This window comes from Oncorhynchus clarkii, chromosome 17 (genome assembly GCF_045791955.1).
Source record: "Oncorhynchus clarkii lewisi isolate Uvic-CL-2024 chromosome 17, UVic_Ocla_1.0, whole genome shotgun sequence".
Taxonomy (NCBI): Eukaryota; Metazoa; Chordata; class Actinopteri; order Salmoniformes; family Salmonidae; genus Oncorhynchus; species Oncorhynchus clarkii.
Genome location: NC_092163.1, coordinates 72,575,635 through 72,596,664, shown reverse-complemented (window position 1 = coordinate 72,596,664; position 21,030 = coordinate 72,575,635). Strand labels below are relative to the sequence as shown.

Here is a 21,030-nt window from a genome sequence, read left to right as displayed (position 1 = left end):
GGGTTACACTCAACTTCCTCCTGTTGCATCATAAGCAGCACACATCAGTATGTTTAACATGGAGAACCAACCCACTGGGGCTATGGGAATAGAAGACTGGAGGGTCATTTATCAAAGATAATATTTATCTCCTCACCAGATACATCAATTACTCATCAAAATACCTCCAAAGGATACATTTTTTTTTTTTAAATCGCTTGGAAACAAAAATCATATGACAGATTGGTGAGAGCAGTTTAAAATGCTTTTTTTGTTTCACTTGTAATGAATTATTCCAGAGGCCACAGCCAGTGCTATTTGTTGTTGTTGTCGTTGGGTTCAAGGTCTCCGCTGAGATTTAATTACAACCCAGTCTCAGTTTTAACAGCAGAGGGTCTAATGTGTCAATCCTCTTATACACTATGTTTAAAGCATCCAGGATAATGCGCAAACGTCAAAAAAGGTCAAACGTCAACAGCCTCACAAAAGCAAAGCATTGGTAGGGTAATTAGTCACAGTGAGGTGGCCATATCTGTGGCAGGCTGACAATCATCACCAATCTTATCTAGGAATATTGGCCTCAGTGGACTATCGCAACATCTCTACTCTCACAGTAGCAGAGAGAACCCCTCTTTGTTCAAGTGTGAGGATGCTTATCCTTCTGTAATTTCAAAAAGTATGTACTAAGTAGGTTCTTTGATGTCTTGCTCTGCTTCTTCTTATACAAACCACAAGCAGTATGACAGTGGTTAAGACCTGACATTTGTAATAGTTAGTAGAAAGTATTTTTCAATTATACAAAATTCAATAGTGTTGATGTTAGCCACTCATTTCTAAGACAGAGGGCATATTTCTATAAATCATTAACCTTCGTGCTTTACCCTTCCCAATGTATCCTCTGATACTTTTTTTTGTCTATTCTAAAACATCCACTTCTCAAATGTTTAATTTTGGCTTGCTCAGTAGCCGTCAATGCCTCAACATACAAAGCAAAGGTATCAAACATTTTTCAACCTCACTCTAGCCCCTGGTCCCAACCTCTCCCAGCACATTCTTCCATCTTGTGCCCACTTCTTCCTTTGATGCTCCAAAGACTGGCAAGAAACTTCAATGAGCTGCGATTGAATGAAGCTTCCCATCAGTGTTCTGAGTCTGCTGCTATCACGTCTGAGAAACAGTGTTTTCTTTTTGTCTTTTAACTCTACTGCAGACAGAATGCAGTGGGCCTTTCGACTGTCAGTCTCCACAGACACTGCAGTTGTGACTATGGAACAAAGGCAAAGCACTGTGGGTTTTTCCCTCTCAGCGTGCTTCTTTTCCCCTCTTCTCAGGGAAGTGCCAATTCTTCATTGTTGTGTGTCTCAGACACTGCCAATTGAAATTGTAAAAAAAAATCTGCATGCCATCAGATGTTCTCTCTTTTTTTTTTACATGAACTTGAAGAACAAGGCTTCACGTCAGTTAAGGCACATAAAAAAGAAGGCCTTACATACAGCATCGAAGTCAGCCAATGACTGTACACTAAACATACAGTACATACCTATATTGCTGGCTTATAATTACAAATGGGGAAACAGGAATGTAAATGTTAGTTTAAAAAAATGTAATCTGAACTAGTTCCTACCTCATATTGTTTCTAAATTACATGGCAAGGTACATTAAATACTGCAGAATACCTGACCACTGTGACTGACCCAAAATTAAGGAAATCTTTGACTATGTACAGACTCAGTGAGCATAGCCTTGCTATTGAGAAAGGCCGCTGAATGCAGACCTGGATCTCAAGAGAAGACGGGCTATGTGCACACGGCCCACAAAATGAGGTGGAAGATGAGCTGCATTTCCTAACCTCCTGGCAAATATATTACCATATTAGAGACACATATTTCTCACAGAATACACAGACCCACAAAGAATTTGAAAACAAATCCAATTTTGATAAAATCCCATATCTATTGGGTGAAATACCACAGTGTGCAATCACAGCAGCAAGATTGTGACCTGTTGCCACAAGAAAAGGGCAACCAGTGAACACTATTGTAAATACAACCTTTAATTATGTTTACTTATTTTCCCTTTTGTACTTTAACTATTTGCACATCATTAGAACACTGTATATAGAAATAATATGACATTTGAAATGTCTTAATTCTTTTCAAACTTTTGAGTGTAATGTTTACTGTACATTTCATTTCTGTTTATTATCTATTTCACTTTCTTTGGAAAAGTAAACATATGTTTCCAATGCCAATAAAGCCCCTTAAATTGAAATTGTATTGAATTGAGAGAGTAAATCTGCAATGTAAACAATGGGAGGAGAAGTCTCATACCACATCATATCCTCTCCGGTCTCTGCCAGGGGGGAAGTGTTGGCCTTGTCTGTCATGGCCGACAAGATGGAGCATCACCATTATACTGTATCTGTTCTGTTGGGCCCTTGGAGGCCCTCGCTGCATCTCTGTGTGGTCTTCTCTCTTTCCTTTATTATGACTATTCCCTGGGAAATCCTTTAGTGATCCTCACAACACCATGTCCATTTTCTTCCTCTCTTTATTTCCCATTTCACATATTGAACATAATTTCTGATAATCCATTAACTCGAAAAAGCATTCAGTGGAGCGAACAGGCCTGAGTTTCAGTCATCTCAAGAGTAGTGTTTCAGTAGAACAAATAGGCCTGACTTTCAGTCATCTCAAGAGTAGTGTTTCACTAGAACAAACAGGCCTGACTTTCAGTCATCTCAAGAGTAGTGTTTCAGTGGAGCGAAAAAGCCTGAGTTACAATGTACTGCATGATCGCTCCATCACTGTAATGTAGTCTTGTGTGTGTGTGTGTGTCTGTGTGTGTGTGTGCGCGCGTGTGTGTACGGGCATGTTTGTGTGCATGTGGGCGTATGTGTGTGTGCGTATGTGCCACAACGAAGTCCACTAAGGGCCCTCATTAGGCCCCTGACACAGATAGGCCCCATTTAGACATGCAATGTGTGCCACATGACAAGCCTAATCGCTCACCCTCAACACAGGCCTTGACCAGGCAGCCTCAGCATGCTGTTACTTACAACTATGTCCAGTTGAAATGGACAGCTGGACAAAGAACACACCTGGAGAACTGAGGTGGAATAGCGCCAATAGTCTGTAAATACATGGCTGCACCAATGATGCCTCTTTATCTACTGAAATGTATTTTCTATCTAGATATTGTAAATGGAATGGAATATAGAATGGAATATACTTAAGCATTGAGGCCCGACGAGGTGTTGTATATGGCCAGTATATCACGGCAAAGGGCTATTTTTAAGCACGACAAAACATAGATTGCCTGGACCCAGCCCTTAGCCATGGTATATTGGCCATGTACAACAAACATCCGAGGTGCCTTACTGCTATTATAAACTGGTTACGAATGTAATTAGAGAAATACAAATAAATGTTTGGTCATACCTGTGGTATATGGTCTGATATACCACAGCTGTCAGCCAATCAGCATCCAGTTTAAAATCAAATAAAATCAAATTTATTTGTCACATTCACATGGTTAGCAGATGTTAATGCGAGTGTAGCGAAATGCTTGTGCTTCTAGTTCCGACAATGCAGCAATAACCAACGAGTAATCTAACCTAACAATTCCAAAACTACTACCTTATACACACAAGTGTAAAGGGATAAAGAATATGTACATAAGCAGTACATAAGCAGTTGCCGTACCAGGTAGTGATACAGCCCGACAGGATGCTCTCGATTGTGCATCTGTAGAAGTTTGTGAGTGCTTTTGGTGACAAGCCAAATTTCTTTAGCCTCCTGAGGTTGAAGAGGCGCTGCTGCGCCTTCTTCACGACGCTGTCTGTGTGGGTGGACCAATTCAGTTTGTCCGTGATGTGTACGCCGAGGAACTTAAAACTTACTACCCTCTCCACTACTGTCCCATCGATGTGGATAGGGGGTGCTCCCTCTGCTGTTTCCTGAAGTCCACAATCATCTCCTTTGTTTTTTTTACATTGAGTGTGAGGTTATTTTCCTGACACCACACTCCGAGGAACCTCACCTCCTCCCTGTAGGCCGTCTCGTAATTGTTGGTAATCAAGCCTACCACTGTAGTGTCATCCGCAAACTTGATGATTGAGTTGGAGGCGTGCAAGGCCACGCAGTCGTGGGTGAACAGGGGGTACAGGAGAGGGCTCAGAACGCACCCTTGTGGGGCCCCAGTGTAGAGGATCAGCGGGGTGGAGATGTTGTTACCTACCCTCACCACCTGGGGGCGGCCCGTCAGGAAGTCCAGTACCCAGTTGCGCAGGGCGGAGTCGAGAACCAGGGTCTCGAGCTTGATGACGAATTTGGAGGGTACTATGGTGTTAAATGCTGAGATGTAGTCGATGAACAGCATTCTCACATAGGTATTCCTCTTGTCCAGATGGGTTAGGGCAGTGTGCAGTGTGGTTGAGATTGCATCGTCTGTGGACCTATTTGTGCGGTAAGCAAATTGGAGTGGGTCTAGGGTGTCAGGTAGGGTGGAGGTGATATGGTCCTTGACTAGTCTCTCAAAGCACTTCATGATGACGAAAGTGAGTGCTACGGGGCGGTAGTCGTTTAGCTCAGTTACCTTAGCTTTCTTGGGAACAGGGACAATGGTGGCCCTCTTGAAGCATGTGGGAACAGCAGACTGGGATAAGGATTGATTGAATATGTCCGTAAACACACCAGCCAGCTGGTCTGCGCATGCTCTGGGGGCGCGGCTGGGGATGCCGTCTGGGCCTGCAGCCTTGTGAGGGTTAACACGTTTAAATGTTTTACTCACCTCGGCTGCAGTGAAGGAGAGTCCGTGCCGTGTCAGTGGCACTGTATTGTCCTCAAAGCGGGCAAAACAGTTATTTAGTCTGCCTGGGAGCAAGACATTCTGGTCCGAGATGGGTCTGGTTTTCTTTTTGTAATCCGTGATTGACTGTAGACCCTGCCACATACCTCCTGTGTCTGAGCCGTTGAATTGTGACTCTACTTTGTCTCTATACTGACGCTTAGCTTGTTTGATTGCCTTGCGGAGGGAATAGCTACACTGTTTGTATTCGGTCTGTATTCAGTCATGTTTCCGTCACCAATCCACGGTTTCTGGTTTGGGAATGTTTTAATCGTTGCTATGGGAACGACATCATCCATGCACTTTCTAATGAACTCGCTCACCGAAATAATGTTTTTTGTTGTTGTAGTCAATCATAATGACATTTATCAAATGTCTATGGGTCTTAAAAATGATGCTCACCATCCTTGTTCAGATAACTTGTGTCACCGCATGATTCCTCTGGATCTGTCTAGTTTCTTCATAATCCATACAGTCTATCCCTCTGTGGATATAGCTGGCTTTTGGACTGCAATGTTAACTGTGCCCTACTTGGTTAGAGAATTCGTAATGGGTTTGAAAATGTGGCAAATAGAGAGTGATTGTTGAGGATACTTGTTATGCTAGGATGATGAGTTGTGATTGTTGAGGATAATTGTTATGCTAGGATGATGAGTTGTGATTGTTGAGGATAATTGTTATGTTAGGATGATGAGTAGCGATTGTTGAGGATAATTGTTATGCCAGGATGATGACTAGTGATTGTTGAGGATAATTGTTATGCTAGGATGATGAGTATGAATGTGTATCAGCCTTCTCTTTCCTCAATCACATGCCAACAGAATAGTGTCATTTAACACTGAACACACTAGAGTACATGGCAGTGCTGGTGTGAAACATTAAGAAAACAGAGACCGAGACGTAACATTTTTTTTCCTTCGTTCCACGAATCCTCTGTTGAAATAATCTTAACCTTTTCCTAAATTGCAGGTGGCAGGTAGCCTAGCGGTTAGAGCCAGTAACCTAAAGTTCTCTAGTTCGAAAACCCGAGCTATCAAGGTGAAAAATGTGTAGGTTTGCCCTCGAGCAAGGCATTTAACCCTAATTTGCTCCAGCGGTGCCATACTACTATGGCTGACCCTGTAAAACAACATATTTCACCTATCCGGTGTACATGACAATACAGCATTTACTTTTTTTGCGCCCTTGTGAACATTAAAATCACACAAGATTCACATACTGTACCTCTATCAAGTTTAATCAGCTTATCGTGTCTATCTGAGCTCTCCAGAGAGAGACTCAACTTTCGTATTCAGTCCAATCACATACTATTCATGTTTCTTGATTGTAAAAAATAATGAGAGGTTGAATCACGAGAGACAAATCAACCATAAAATAGCAGGAAAAATGCCCTGCTCATTCATTGCTGAACTTCTCTTCAGATAATATCACACCTGGAGGGTGAGTGAGTCTGTAGGCTAAGTGCATGGAAGTGTGAGTGTGGCAACTGTTAGACGGCTCAGCTCGGCTCCTGAATAGGAAATGACTCCGAGGACAATGGACTGCATAAAGAGAAACTAAACAATGCGCCGAGAGTGCATTCAATTTCATTTTCAGGACTGCAAAATGGCTGCAATTTTGAAGATTGCTCTCAGGACCTTGTTTCTGTAGTCGAAAATATGCTTCAGGAAACTTCTGAATAAAAGTTATGAAAATATTGAGCTAATTTCAAGTCTTCAGGGTTTTGCTGTGGTGACTGCAAGAGGATATATAGATTTTTGCTTATGGTATCATACAATGCCCTCAGTTTAGGCTCTGGTATGGTATACTCTAAAGTGGTTCACTATCACTATGTCAGTCTGCTGTGAGGATACACCTTTCGGATACTCAGTTTCCATTAGTACTCCGAGTTTTCCTTACTACATAACTTAACCAGGAAAAACTTTACTCCCTAGTCATAATGTCAAACCAAAAGCCTTTTAAATGTAGCTCTGGAGAACAATGGTACTAAAAAGTAACATACAATGCACAAAAATGTGTCTGAGCCTCAAGTCTGGACTGTAATGTTTCTGACATGCATCTGCAGACGTGTACTGTAGCCTGTACTGTAGCCTGTACTGTAGCCTGTACTGTAGCCTGTTCTGTAGCCTGTACTGTGGCCTGTACTGTAGCCTGTACTGTGGCCTGTACTGTAGCCTGTACTGTAGCCTGTTCTGTAGCCTGTACTGTGGCCTGTTCTGTAGCCTGTACTGTAGCCTGTACTGTGGCCTGTACTGTAGCCTGTACTGTAGCCTGTACTGTGGCCTGTACTGTGGCCTGTACTGTGGCCTGTACTGTAGCCTGTACTGTAGCCTGTACTGCAGTCTGTACTGTAGCCTGTACTATAGCCTGTACTATAGCCTGTCCCTAAATCTGTGTGATCTTCAACCAGCTTCTCTTACTATCGTTGTCATGCCATGTATGACAAGAAGTTGGCTAAAACTCATACATATATGAGGACATGCATGCCAGAAGGCATGCCATGAACATACAGTCCATCTAGAGAACAGCCTGGTTAAGAGATGCCAATAATCTCTGGGCCAACCTCAGATGGAGCAGCAAGCATGACCAAAAGACCGTAAACTGTTAAATGTAATTAGATCTGCAGTGGCAGGCGGTGGTGCCACATTAGTGTCTGAAAGGACCAATGTGGCAGTCAGGATCCATTTTCCTTTCACAGTGACAGCATGGTGCCAGTGCCATGCGATGGGCTACGGCCTCAAAGCCTTAACACGCCCTAATACACAGCTCCAACTGAGCCAGTGGGAAAGCTATGTATTTTTGTAAAAAAAAATAATTGTAACGGAAAAATACTATGATTATAATCCCAGATACAAACGATACAAATGATTACACTGATGGAGAGTGTTTTTTAAACATATCTCCTTCATAAATAACATCTGCTGTAATCCCTCTCATCTGCTTCTTTTGCTGTGAGATGTGGGGCTGCATTGTCGCTGAGGCACGGCTGAGCACACAGTAAATCCTTAATCCAGAGGGGCTGGCTCATCGAGATGTGGATTAGGCTGCTGCGTACGTCTTCCGCCTGACGCTAAACAAAGAGAAGGAAAAAGCATACTCTTCAGCAGAAATCCGAACCGCCGAGATCATCCACGCTTTACCCCTTGTTTGTAAGATGGGACACCCATTGTGCTTGGGGAGACTTGTTGATAAGACAGGCATGAAAAGGGAAATGCCAGCGCCTTACGCCTTCCATCAGTGGATGGCGGTGTACTGCTGCATGTTCAAACTTGAGTTTTGAAGTGGAAGTCGATAGGGATGTACTCTTTGCATCCTCAGCAGAGAGCAGTGATGCTATACTTAATATATTCAAAGGGGAAGTAAATGTTGTTGTGTAGTTTAAATAATTTATAAATTCACAAAGGAGAATCTCAGGAAAATATGTTGTTGTGTATTGTTTGTTGTGTAGTGGGGACTGTTTTGTTGATGGTGAGAATCTGCAGACATTTGGCTTCTAAGTCATGTGACATACCATTACTATAGCTCGAATGGCAAAAACATATTGGGGAAAAACATTTACAAAGAATTTCAGTGTGCGATAACACTACACAGTAACACATTGTAGTTTGACATTATTCTCACAAAAGCTGTTTCCCAAAATCCCCCCACCCACAGTTCTCACTTAGAGAATGGAAGAAAACATTTTAATAGATGACTGAAGAGATGATTTGACTAGGCAGAAACCCCTAGACAGAACAGACCAGAGAGAGAATATACAATCAGCATATGCCACTTATTCTCTCCTCACCCCACAAGTTACATTTCAAACTTTCTTGAATAGAGAAGTTTAATTTTCATATTTATTTTGGTTACCCGCCTACATTTGCGTATTCTGCTTTGACTTTTTTGTATATATTTATATATATATATATATATATATATATATATATATATATATATATATATATATATATATATATATATATATATATATATATATATATATATATGCATACAGTAGGGGTCTTTAAAAAAAAGTGTTAAACAAATCAAAATATATTTGAGATTCTTCAAAGTAGCCACCCTTTGCTGTGATGACAGCTTTGCACACTCTTGGCATTCTCTCAACCAGCTTCATGAGGTAGTCACATTGAATCCATTTCAATTAATAGGTGTGCCTTGTTAAAAGTTAAATTGTGGGATTTCTTTCCTTCTTAATGAGGTTGAGCAAAAGGGTTGTGTTGTGAGAAGGTAGAAGTCCATATTATGGTAAGAGCAGCTCAAAAAGGCAAAGAGAAACAACAGTCCATCATTGCTTTAAAACATGATGGTCAGTCATTCCAGAAAATTTCTAAAATGTTGAAAGTTTCTTCAAGTGCAGTTGCAAAAACCATCAAGCACTATGATGAATTTGGCTCTCATGAGGACCTCCAGAGGAAAGGAAGACCCAGAGTTACCTTTGCTGCAGAGGACAAGTTCATTAGAGTTACCAGCCTCAGAAAATGCAGCCCTAATAAATGCTTCACAGAGTTCAAGTAAGAGACACATCTCAAAGTCAACCTTTCAGAGGAGACTGCGTGAAACAGGCCTTCATGGTTGAATTTCTGCAAAGAAACCACTACTACAGGACACCAATAATAAGAAGAGACTTGCGTGTGCCAAGAAACACGAGCAATGGGCATTAGACCAGTGGGAATCTGTCCTTTGGTCTCATGTGTCCAAATTTGCGCATTTTGGTTCCAACCGCCGTGTCTTTGTGAGACACAAACTAGGTGAACGGATGATCTCTGCATGTATGGTTCCCACCGTGAAGCATGGAGGAGGAGGTGTGTTGGTGTGGGTTGCTTTGCTGGTGACACTGTCTGTGATTTGTTTAGAATTCAAAGCACACTTAACCAGCATGGCTACCACAGTATTCTGTAGTGATACGCCATCCCATCTGGTTTGCACTTAGTGGGACAATCATTTGTTTTCCAACAGGACAATGACCCACCACCAGGCTGATTAAGGGCTATTTGACCAAGAAGGAGAGTGATGGTGTGCTGCATCAGACGACTTGGTATCCACAATCAGTTGAGAGGGTTTGGGATGAGTTGAACCACAGTGTCAAGGAAAAGGAGCCTACAAGTGCCCATTATATGTGGGAACTCCTTCAAGACAGTTGGAAAAGCATTCCAGGTGAAGCTGGTTGATAGAATGCCATGAGTGTGCAAAGCTGTCATCAAGACAAAGTGTGGCTACTTTGACGAATCTCAAATATATATTTATTTTTTATTTGTTTAACAGTTTTTTGGTTACTATATGATTCCATATTTGTTATTTCATAGTTGTGATGTCTTCAATATTATTCTATAATGTAGAAAATAGTAAAAATAAAGAAAAACCCTTGAATGAGTGTGTCCAAACTTTTGACTGGTACTTGTGTGTGTATGTATATATATATATATATATATATTGTAATATATATATATATATTACAATTCAAACTAATGCTTTCACTCTCTCTCTCCTCTGTCCTTCAGGAATAGCTGGCAACCCAGTGCTCTTCAATGAGAATGGAGACGCCCCTGGTCGCTATGAGATTTATCAGTACCAGATCAGAAACAGAACAGCTGAGTACAAAATCATCGGTCACTGGACCGAACAGCTCTCTCTGACCGTAAGCATTTTTTTAAAAATATATTTAATATGCAGATACAGTACTTTAGTTACAGTGCCTTGCGAAAGTATTCGGCCCCCTTGAACTTTGCGACCTTTTGCCACATTTCAGGCTTCAAACATAAAGATATAAAACTGTATTTTTTTGTGAAGAATCAACAACAAGTGGGACACAATCATGAAGTGGAACGACATTTATTGGATATTTCAAACTTTTTTAACAAATCAAAAACTGAAAAATTGGGCGTGCAAAATTATTCAGCCCCCTTAAGTTAATACTTTGTAGCGCCACCTTTTGCTGCGATTACAGCTGTAAGTCGCTTGGGGTATGTCTCTATCAGTTTTGCACATCGAGAGACTGACATTTTTTCCCATTCCTCCTTGCAAAACAGCTCGAGCTCAGTGAGGTTGGATGGAGAGCATTTGTGAACAGCAGTTTTCAGTTCTTTCCACAGATTCTCGATTGGATTCAGGTCTGGACTTTGACTTGGCCATTCTAACACCTGGATATGTTTATTTTTGAACCATTCCATTGTAGATTTTGCTTTATCTTTTGGATCATTGTCTTGTTGGAAGACAAATCTCTGTCCCAATCTCAGGTCTTTTGCGACTCCATCAGGTTTTCTTCCAGAATGGTCCTGTATTTGGCTCCATCCATCTTCCCATCAATTTTAACCATCTTCCCTGTCCCTGCTGAAGAAAAGCAGGCCCAAACCATAATGCTGCCACCACCATGTTTGACAGTGGGGATGGTGTGTTCAGCTGTGTTGCTTTTACGCCAAACATAACGTTTTGCATTGTTGCCAAAAAGTTCAATTTTGGTTTCATCTGACCAGAGCACCTTCTTCCACATGTTTGGTGTGTCTCCCAGGTGGCTTGTGGCAAACTTTAAACAACACTTTTTATGGATATCTTTAAGAAATGGCTTTCTTCTTGCCACTCTTTCATAAAGGCCAGATTTGTGCAATATACGACTGATTGTTGTCCTATGGACAGAGTCTCCCAGCTCAGCTGTAGATCTCTGCAGTTCATCCAGAGTGATCATGGGCCTCTTGGCTGCATCTCTGATCAGTCTTCTCCTTGAATGAGCTGAAAGTTTAGAGGGACGGCCAGGTCTTGGTAGATTTGCAGTGGTCTGATACTCCTTCCATTTCAATATTATCGCTTGCACAGTGCTCCTTGGGATGTTTAAAGCTTGGGAAATCTTTTTGTATCCAAATCCGGCTTTAAACTTCTTCACAACAGTATCTCGGACCTGCCTGGTGTGTTCCTTGTTCTTCATGATGCTCTCTGCGCTTTTAACGGACCTCTGAGACTATCACAGTGCAGGTGCATTTATACGGAGACTTGATTACACACAGGTGGATTGTATTTATCATCATTAGTCATTTAGGTCAACATTGGATCATTCAGAGATCCTCACTGAACTTCTGGAGAGAGTTTGCTGCACTGAAAGTAAAGGGGCTGAATAATTTTGCACGCCCAATTTTTCAGTTTTTGATTTGTTAAAAAAGTTTGAAATATCCAATAAATGTCGTTCCACTTCATGATTGTGTCCCACTTGTTGTTGATTCTTCACAAAAAAATATAATTTTATATCTTTATATTTGAAGCCTGAAATGTGGCAAAAGGTCGCAAAGTTCAAGGGGGCCGAATACTTTCGCAAGGCACTGTATATGCCCTCCAAATGACCTTTACCTGTTTCACCATTTGGTGTCAGTGGTTCACCTCCCAAAGAAACTTTGATGGAATGTTGTCATCTGTTAGTTCTACTTTAGTGCTTCCTTTGCTCAGTAATTCCTCCTTAACCATTAGCTACGGCTTTGTGCACATGTCTTCAATGGTGCAAACATCCAGAGGGTGCTTTAATGATTAACAACAAGTGACTGGGATGAAAAGAAAACAATAAGAGCTTAAAAACAGATACCATCCACTGTCTTGGTGAAACAATATGGTGGAGTTGTGGACACAGGAGCTTACAAATCTATAACAATGAATTACATGAAGCCGGCCCTTCAAATAATGTTTGAATGGAATATGAAGAGATGGCCTTGGGCAAAGAAAGATTGAAAGAAAAAATACATTTGTTTCCATGGAATTGACCTGGGTCTGTACCTCAACGCTGTGTGAATGGTGGAAGACAGTGAATGTTGTTGTAAATGTGGTGTAAATGCTAGTAGTCCTGTGGTGTGCGCCAATTCTCTTTCCGAAGGAGCTTTTAGTTTAATAGGATTCTTATAACTGTTAATTAAATACACATTTGGGGATGCGTTTTCCGCCTATGAATTTAACAACCACCATTGATGGCAAAATAAAGTTAATAACATAACACTAAATATATCCTTTCAATAAGACAAATAGTGATTATGTGTAATATACTTTTTAATGGAGAGGAGAAAGAGGCCCGAAAACTAACTGTATGCCAGTGGTAATTGCTATTAAGCAAGAAGAGATTATTTATGGGTTACAGTGTTAGTTATTTGTGAAGTGTTTGACTGTACCCCTCATCTCCTCTCCACCCCCCCTCAGATCCGAGCAATGCACTGGCCAGGTGGAGGTCGTCAGATCCCTTACTCCATCTGTAGCCACCCCTGCCAGGCCGGAGAGCGCAAGAAGATAGTGAAGGGCATCCCTTGCTGCTGGCACTGCGAGCGCTGCAACGGCTACCAGTACCAGTCAGACACCTACAGCTGCAAGATGTGTCGCTTTGACCTGCGTCCCAACGAGAACCACACTGCCTGCCGTCCCATCCCCATTGTCAAGCTGGAGTGGAGCTCCCCATGGGCCATCATCCCTGTCCTCATCTCTGTAGCGGGCATCATGGCCACTCTGTTCGTGGTGGTCACCTTCATCCGCTACAACGACACACCTATCGTCAAGGCGTCAGGCCGCGAGCTCAGCTACGTTCTGCTGACTGGTATCTTCATGTGCTATGCCACCACCTTCCTCATGATTTCTGCCCCTGATGTTGGCATCTGCTCCCTCAGACGGATCTTCCTGGGTCTGGGGATGAGTATCAGCTACGCAGCCCTGCTCACCAAGACTAACCGCATCTACCGCATCTTCGAGCAGGGATCCATGTCGGTGAGCGCCCCCAGGTTCATCTCCCCAGCCTCCCAGCTGGTCATCACCTTCAGTCTGACGTTGGTGCAGCTACTGGGGGTGTGTATCTGGTTTGGGGTAGACCCATCTCAGGCCATCATCGACTACGAGGACCAGCGCACGGCCAATCCGGACATGGCCCGTGGCGTGCTCAAATGTGACATCTCTGACCTTTCACTGATCTGCCTGCTGGGTTACAGCATGCTGCTCATGGTCACCTGCACGGTGTACGCCATCAAGACCCGGGGGGTGCCTGAGACCTTCAACGAGGCCAAGCCCATCGGCTTCACCATGTACACCACCTGTATAGTCTGGCTGGCCTTCATTCCCATCTTTTTTGGCACCTCCCAGTCCACAGAGAAGGTAAGATCTGGCTGGCCTTCATCCCCATCTTCTTTGGCACCTCCCAGTCCACAGAGAAGGTAAGAACTGGCTGGCCTTTATCCCCATCTTCTTTGGCACCTTCTAATCCACAGAGAAGGTAAGCTCAGAGTTGTCTTCTTTCTTGGTCTGTTCGTTTTCTGTTGTTGTTGATATGCAAAAGGACAGCATTAGCAGAAATATGATTCTACAGACCGTGTCTCTCTCTTTCTCTCTCTTTCTCAGTTGAAACATATTTATTTTTTATAATGCTTTGTTTATAGAGAGGGAATTGTACCTTTGTTCATCATTGAAGGATTGTGCTGGTCAGTCAGTGTCCTGTAGATGGACATGGTTGGATGAAAATAGCATTATGCTATGGTATGCATGAGTGTTTTCTGGAAGGGCTTAAAGGGTGGTGAATTTTTGCTGTTATACTCTGTGTCAGAACACCAATTTTCATTTTGTAGTCATAAAGATTTAATCACCCCTGCATTCTTGGTTTGATGAAGACTAAAATTACATGCAAAATATTGTATAATTCTATGACTTATACAGTGCCTTGCGAAAGTATTCGGCCCCCTTGAACTTTGCGACCTTTTGCCACATTTCAGGCTTCAAACATAAAGATATAAAACTGTATTTTTTTGTGAAGAATCAACAACAAGTGGGACACAATCATGAAGTGGAACGACATTTATTGGAAGTAGGCCAACTAGGAACTGGGTACACTTTTGTGAGTTGCGCAAGACGTGAAAAGTGACGCTGTTTTTTTTTCATTCCTGTATTGAACATAGATTTCCCCGTCTACAATTTGATCGATTATAAACGTTTAAAAATACCTAAAGTTGTATTACAAAAGTAGTTTGAAATATTTTGGCAAAGTTTATAGGCAACTTTTGAAATATTTTGTAGTGACGTTGCGTTTTTTGTAAGCTGTTTTTTTCGGAATCAAACATGCTTTATAAATGGACATTTTGGATATATATGGACGGAATTAATCGAACAAAAGGACCAATTGTGATGTTTATCGGAGTGCCAACAAAAGAAGCTTGTCAACGGTAATGCATGTTTTATATTTTATTTCAGCGTTTTGTATAGCGCCTGCAGGGTTGAAATTTGCTAACTCCTTTGTTTACTGCTGGTGCAGATGGTGCAGGCTATCAGATAATAGCTTCTTATGCTTTCGCCGAAAAGCATTTTTAAAATCTGACATGTTGGCTGGATTCACAATGAGTGTAGCTTTAATTGAGTATCTTACATGTGTGATTTAATGAAAGTTTGAATTTTATGGCATTTTATTTGAATCTGGTGCTCTGCATTTTCCCTGGCAATTGGCCAGTTGAGACATTTGCGTCCCGCCTCTCCCTAACTAGTTTTAATAGACTCTAATTAAAGTCACCGTTGGTCTCATGGTGAAATCCCTGAGCGGTTTCCTTATTCTCTTGCAATTCAGTTAGGAAGGAAACTTGTAACTTTGTGGTGACTGGGTGTTTTGATATACCATCCAAAGGGTAATTAATTAATACATTTACCATGGGATATTCAATTTACCAAGGGATATTCAATTTCTGCTTTTTGTCACCCATCTACCGATAGATGCCCTTCTTTGTGAGGCATTGGAAAATCTCCCTGGTCATTGAGGTTGAATCTTTATTTGAAATTCACATGCTTTACTGAGGGACCTTACAGATAATTGTATGTATGGGGTACAGAAATGAGATTGCATACTTATTATCTGACTTGTTTACTCCTGAAATTATTTAGGCATGCCATAAGAAAGGAGTTGAATACTTAATGACTCAAGATATTTTACCTTTACATTTTTTATTAATTTGTTAAGACTTCTAAAAACATAATTCCACTTTAACATTATGGGGTATTGTGTATAGGCCAGGGACACAAAATCAACATTTAATCACATTTAATTTCAGGCTGTAACAAAACAAAATGAGTAAAAGGTCAAGGGGTGTGAATCATTTCTGAAGGCATTGTAGATCTGCCTGACCACTTCCAGATATAGTCAGGCACGAATTGTGTCTGGATAATCTTACAAGTGTAGACTGATCTGGACAATAATACCATTTAAATCATCATTATATCGCCCTCTAAAATCAATGACAGTGGCACAATTGACTTATGGCATCAATATGTTTCTTAAAATAGATCATTAAATATTATTTTTAAAGAATATATGTCATATAATGTGCATACATGGAGGTACCAAAGAATCTTGTGACAATGCGGACACAGATAAAAAACACATTTTAATAGCATGGAAATGTGCGCACGTTCACCATGTGGACAAGATCAGGACAAAGGATGCACATTTCCACCCTAATTGGAGTAAACTAATGGACAACAACACTTAGGCTTCTACTTCTAGCTTATAGATATATATATATATATATACACACAGTATTTTATGGACACAGTATATTTCACATTAGTTATATTTTGTTTGTTTTTAGTCCCTTCCTTCAGCAACCCTCAACCTCTCCCATGTATCTCTGAACACCATCCAGATATTGTATATATATTTTTTAAATGGGCAGTGATGTTTCACAAGAGTTCAGAAATAAATTAATGTATGACTTTTCAGATCACCAGGCAGTGATATTTAAAGAGTAAACTCCAGGTACTGTAAATGTTGCAATTCTTCAGCTATTCTTGAAACTGCAACCAAAAACAAGCTACACATGGAGAGCACCAAAAGAAGACATCAGCATTTTGAAATAACACATATGGAATCATGTACAGTGCCTTGCGAAAGTATTCGGCCCCCTTGAACTTTGCGACCTTTTGCCACATTTCAGGCTTCAAACATAAAGATATAAAACTGTATTTTTTTGTGAAGAATCAACAACAAGTGGGACACAATCATGAAGTGGAACGACATTTATTGGATATTTCAAACTTTTTTAACAAATCAAAAACTGAAAAATTGGGCGTGCAAAATTATTCAGCCCCTTTACTTTCAGTGCAGCAAACTCTCTCCAGAAGTTCAGTGAGGATCTCTGAATGATCCAATGTTGACCTAAATGACTAATGATGATAAATACAATCCACCTGTGTGTAATCAAGTCTCCGTATAAATGCACCTGCACTGTAATAGTCTCAGAGGTCCGTTAAAAGCACAGAGAGCATCATGAAGAACAAGGAACACACCAGGCAGGTCCGAGATACTGTTGTGAAGAAGTTTAAAGCCGGATTTGGATACAAAAAGATGTCCCAAGCTTTAAACATCCCAAGGAGCACTGTGCAAGCGATAATATTGAAATGGAAGGAGTATCAGACCACTGCAAATCTACCAAGACCTGGCCGTCCCTCTAAACTTTCAGCTCATACAAGGAGAAGACTGATCAGAGATGCAGCCAAGAGGCCCATGATCACTCTGGATGAACTGCAGAGATCTACAGCTGAGGTGGGAGACTCTGTCCATAGGACAACAATCAGTCGTATATTGCACAAATCTGGCCTTTATGGAAGAGTGGCAAGAAGAAAGCAATTTCTTAAAGATATCCATAAAAAGTGTTGTTTAAAGTTTGCCACAAGCCACCTGGGAGACACACCAAACATGTGGAAGAAGGTGCTCTGGTCAGATGAAACCAAAATTGAACTTTTTGGCAACAATGCAAAACGTTATGTTTGGCGTAAAAGCAACACAGCTCATCACCCTGAACACACCATCCCCACTGTCAAACATGGTGGTGGCAGCATCATGGTTTGGGCCTGCTTTTCTTCAGCAGGGACAGGGAAGATGGTTAAAATTGATGGGAAGATGGATGGAGCCAAATACAGGACCATTCTGGAAGAAAACCTGCTGGAATCTGCAAAAGACCTGAGACTGGGACGGAGATTTGTCTTCCAACAAGACAATGATCCAAAACATAAAGCAAAATCTACAATGGAATGGTTCAAAAATAAACATATCCAGGTGTTAGAATGGCCAAGTCAAAGTCCAGACCTGAATCCAATCGAGAATTTGTGAAAAGAACTGAAAACTGCTGTTCACAAATGCTCTCCATCCAACCTCACTGAGCTCGAGCTGTTTTGCAAGGAGGAATGGGAAAAAATGTCAGTCTCTCGATGTGCAAAACTGATAGAGACACACCCCAAGCGACTTACAGCTGTAATCGCAGCAAAAGGTGGCTCTACAAAGTATTAACTTAAGGGGGCTGAATAATTTTGCACGCCCAATTTTTCAGTTTTTGATTTGTTAAAAAAGTTTGAAATATCCAATAAATGTCATTCCACTTCATGATTGTGTCCCACTAGCTGTTGATTCTTCACAAAAAAATACAGTTTTATATCTTTATGTTTGAAGCCTGAAATGTGGCAAAAGGTCGCAAAGTTCAAGGGGGCCGAATACTTTCGCAAGGCACTGTAGTAACCAAAAAGAGTGTTAATTAAACAAATCTAAACATATGTTAAATTTGAGATTCTTCAAAGTAGCCACCATTTGCCTTGATGGGAGTTTTGCACACTCTTGGCATTCTCTCAGCCAGCTTCATGAGTTAGTCACTGTTTTAAACTGCAGCTTTGGATAGAAAGCACTCTAACGTTTCCAAAACTGTAAAGATATTGTCTGTGTGTTACGGTTTTCTTCCGTCGAAGGAGAGGAGGACCAAAATGCAGCGTGGTTATTTGTATACATCTTTAATAAAGATGAAAACACAAACAGTATACAAAAAAATAAACGTGAAAACCTATACAGCCTTATCTGGTGCAAACAAACACAGAGACAGGAACAAACACCCACGAAACACTCAAAGAATATGGCTGCCTAAATATGGTTCCCAATCAGAAACAACGATAAACACCTGCCTCTGATTGAGAACCACTCCAGGCAGCCATAGACTATTCTAGACAACCCCACTAACCACAATCCATGACCTACAAAAAACCCAAGACAAACACATCACATAAATAACCCATGTCACACCCTGGCCTGACCAAAATAAAAAGAAAACACAAAATACTAAGACCAGGGCGTGACACTGTGAGTATAACAGAACTGATGTTGCAGGCGAAAGCCTGAGAAAAATCCAATCCAGAAGTGCCCCAGGTTTTGAAAGCACTGTGTTCCAATGTTTCCGGGCGATTTCTCAGACAAACGTGAAGAACAAACGGAGCTATTTCGTCTACAAAAATAATATTTTGGGAAAAAATGAACTACCTGGGAGTCTCGTGAGTGAAAACATCCAAAGTTCATCAAAGGTAAACGATTTAATTTGATTGCTTTTCTGATTTCCGTGACAAGTTTGCCTGCTGCTAGCAAGGCATAATGCTATGCTAGGCTATGATAAACTTACACAAATGCTTGTCTAGCTTTGGCTGTTAAGCATATTTTGAAAATCTGAGATTACAGGGTGATTAACAAAAGTCTAAGCTGTGTTCCAATATATTTCACTTGTGATTTTCATGAATATATTTTCTAGGAAGATTTATGTCCGTTGCGTTATGCTAATTAGTGTCAGATGATAACTGTCCCGTTCACGGTTTGGGCGTCACTACAGGTTAACAGGTGTGCCTTGTTAAAAGTACATTTGTGGAATTTCTTTCCTTCATCATGCATTTGAGCCAAGGTAGGGGTCGTATACAGAAGATAGCCCTGTTTGGTAAAAGACCAAGTCCATATTATGACAAGAAGTGAAATGACAGTCCATCATTACATTAAGACATGAAGGTCAGTCAATGCAGAACATTTCAAGATTTTTAAAAGTTTCTTCAAGTGCAGTTGCAAATACCATCAAGCACTATAATGAAACTGGCTCTCATGAGGACCGCCACAGGAAAGGAAGACCCAGAGGTACCTCTACTGCAGAGGAAAAGTTCATTAGAGTTCCCAGCCTCAGAAATTGCAGCCTAAATAAATGCTTACGTGAGTTCAAGTAAGAGACACATCTCAACATCAACACTTCAAAGGAGACTACATGTATCAGGCCTTCATGGTCGAATTGCTGCAAAGAAACCACTACTACAGGACACCAATAAGAAGAAAGTTGCTTGGGCCAAGAAACACGAGCAATGGACATTAGACTGGTGGAAATCTGTCCTTTAAGTCCAAATTTGAGTCCAAATTTGAGATTTTTGGTTCCAACCGTGGTGTCTTTGTGAGACACAGGAGTAGGTGAACAGAAGATCTCTGATTATGTGGTCCCTACATGAAGCATGGAGGAGGAGATGTGATGGTGTGAGGGTGCTTTGCTGGTGACACAGTTGGTGATTTGTTTAGAATTCAAGGCACACTTAACCAGCATGGCCACCACAGTGTTCTGCAGCGATACACCATCCCATCTGGTTTGCACTTAGTGGATACCGAGTATGTTCACATCACCGTCAGACTATTTTATTGGTAAACTACACAGTAACGTACAAGTGGTATTTTTTTTGCTCCAATAAATAATATAGTATACTTATCATAAATTGGTTGTAATCCAGAGATGTTAGAAAAATGATCTAGATCCTCTGAGGCTATGGAGGGATCCAAATTGTGGATTTAAAGGAACATGAATCATCAGCGTAAAGTGACACCTTCATTTTTAAGCACTGGATTTCTAGTCCCTTAATAGTATTGTTGGGTCTGATTTTAATAGCTAACCTTTTTGATGGCCATAATAAATAGATATGTCGACAGTGCCAACCTTGTTTTACTCCTCTTGACAGTTTAATAATTTCTGTGAAGTAGCTATTATTTACTATTTTACACCTAGGGCTACTATTCATAACTTAACCAATTGTATAAATGATTCTCCAAAATTTAAATATTTGAGGCATTTATAAACAAATTCCAGTTGTACCTTATCAAAAGTTTTTCAAAATGAGCTATGAATACCAGGCTTGGTTTCCCTGGTGCTTCATAGTGTTATATTGTCTCTTATATTATCTCCAATGTATCATTCATGTAAAAAAAAATGTATGATTAGGATCCATATATCTGACAAGAGCTTTTTAATTCTGTGTGCTATACATTTTGCTGGGATTTTTGCCTCACAAGACCGAACTCTATGGGGCCTCCCATTTTTATATGGACTTGATCTTTATATTACCACCTGGGTTCTGTTTCAGTAATAGTGAATTCAGACCTTGTTGAGTAATCTA

General features: G+C 40.9%; 1 protein-coding gene across 3 annotated transcripts in view; it reads left to right on the top strand.

Moving 5' to 3' along the window:
• The window catches only part of LOC139371389 (metabotropic glutamate receptor 4-like), a 274,781-nt gene that overhangs the window by 227,305 nt on the left and 26,446 nt on the right, over positions 1-21,030 (top strand). For all 3 annotated transcript variants that reach the window (XM_071111770.1, XM_071111769.1, XM_071111771.1), the window contains exons 8-9: positions 10,329-10,465; positions 12,994-13,929. In XM_071111770.1, the coding sequence (XP_070967871.1) occupies positions 10,329-10,465; positions 12,994-13,929 (1,073 nt within the window). The remainder of the gene's footprint in view (positions 1-10,328; positions 10,466-12,993; positions 13,930-21,030) is intronic.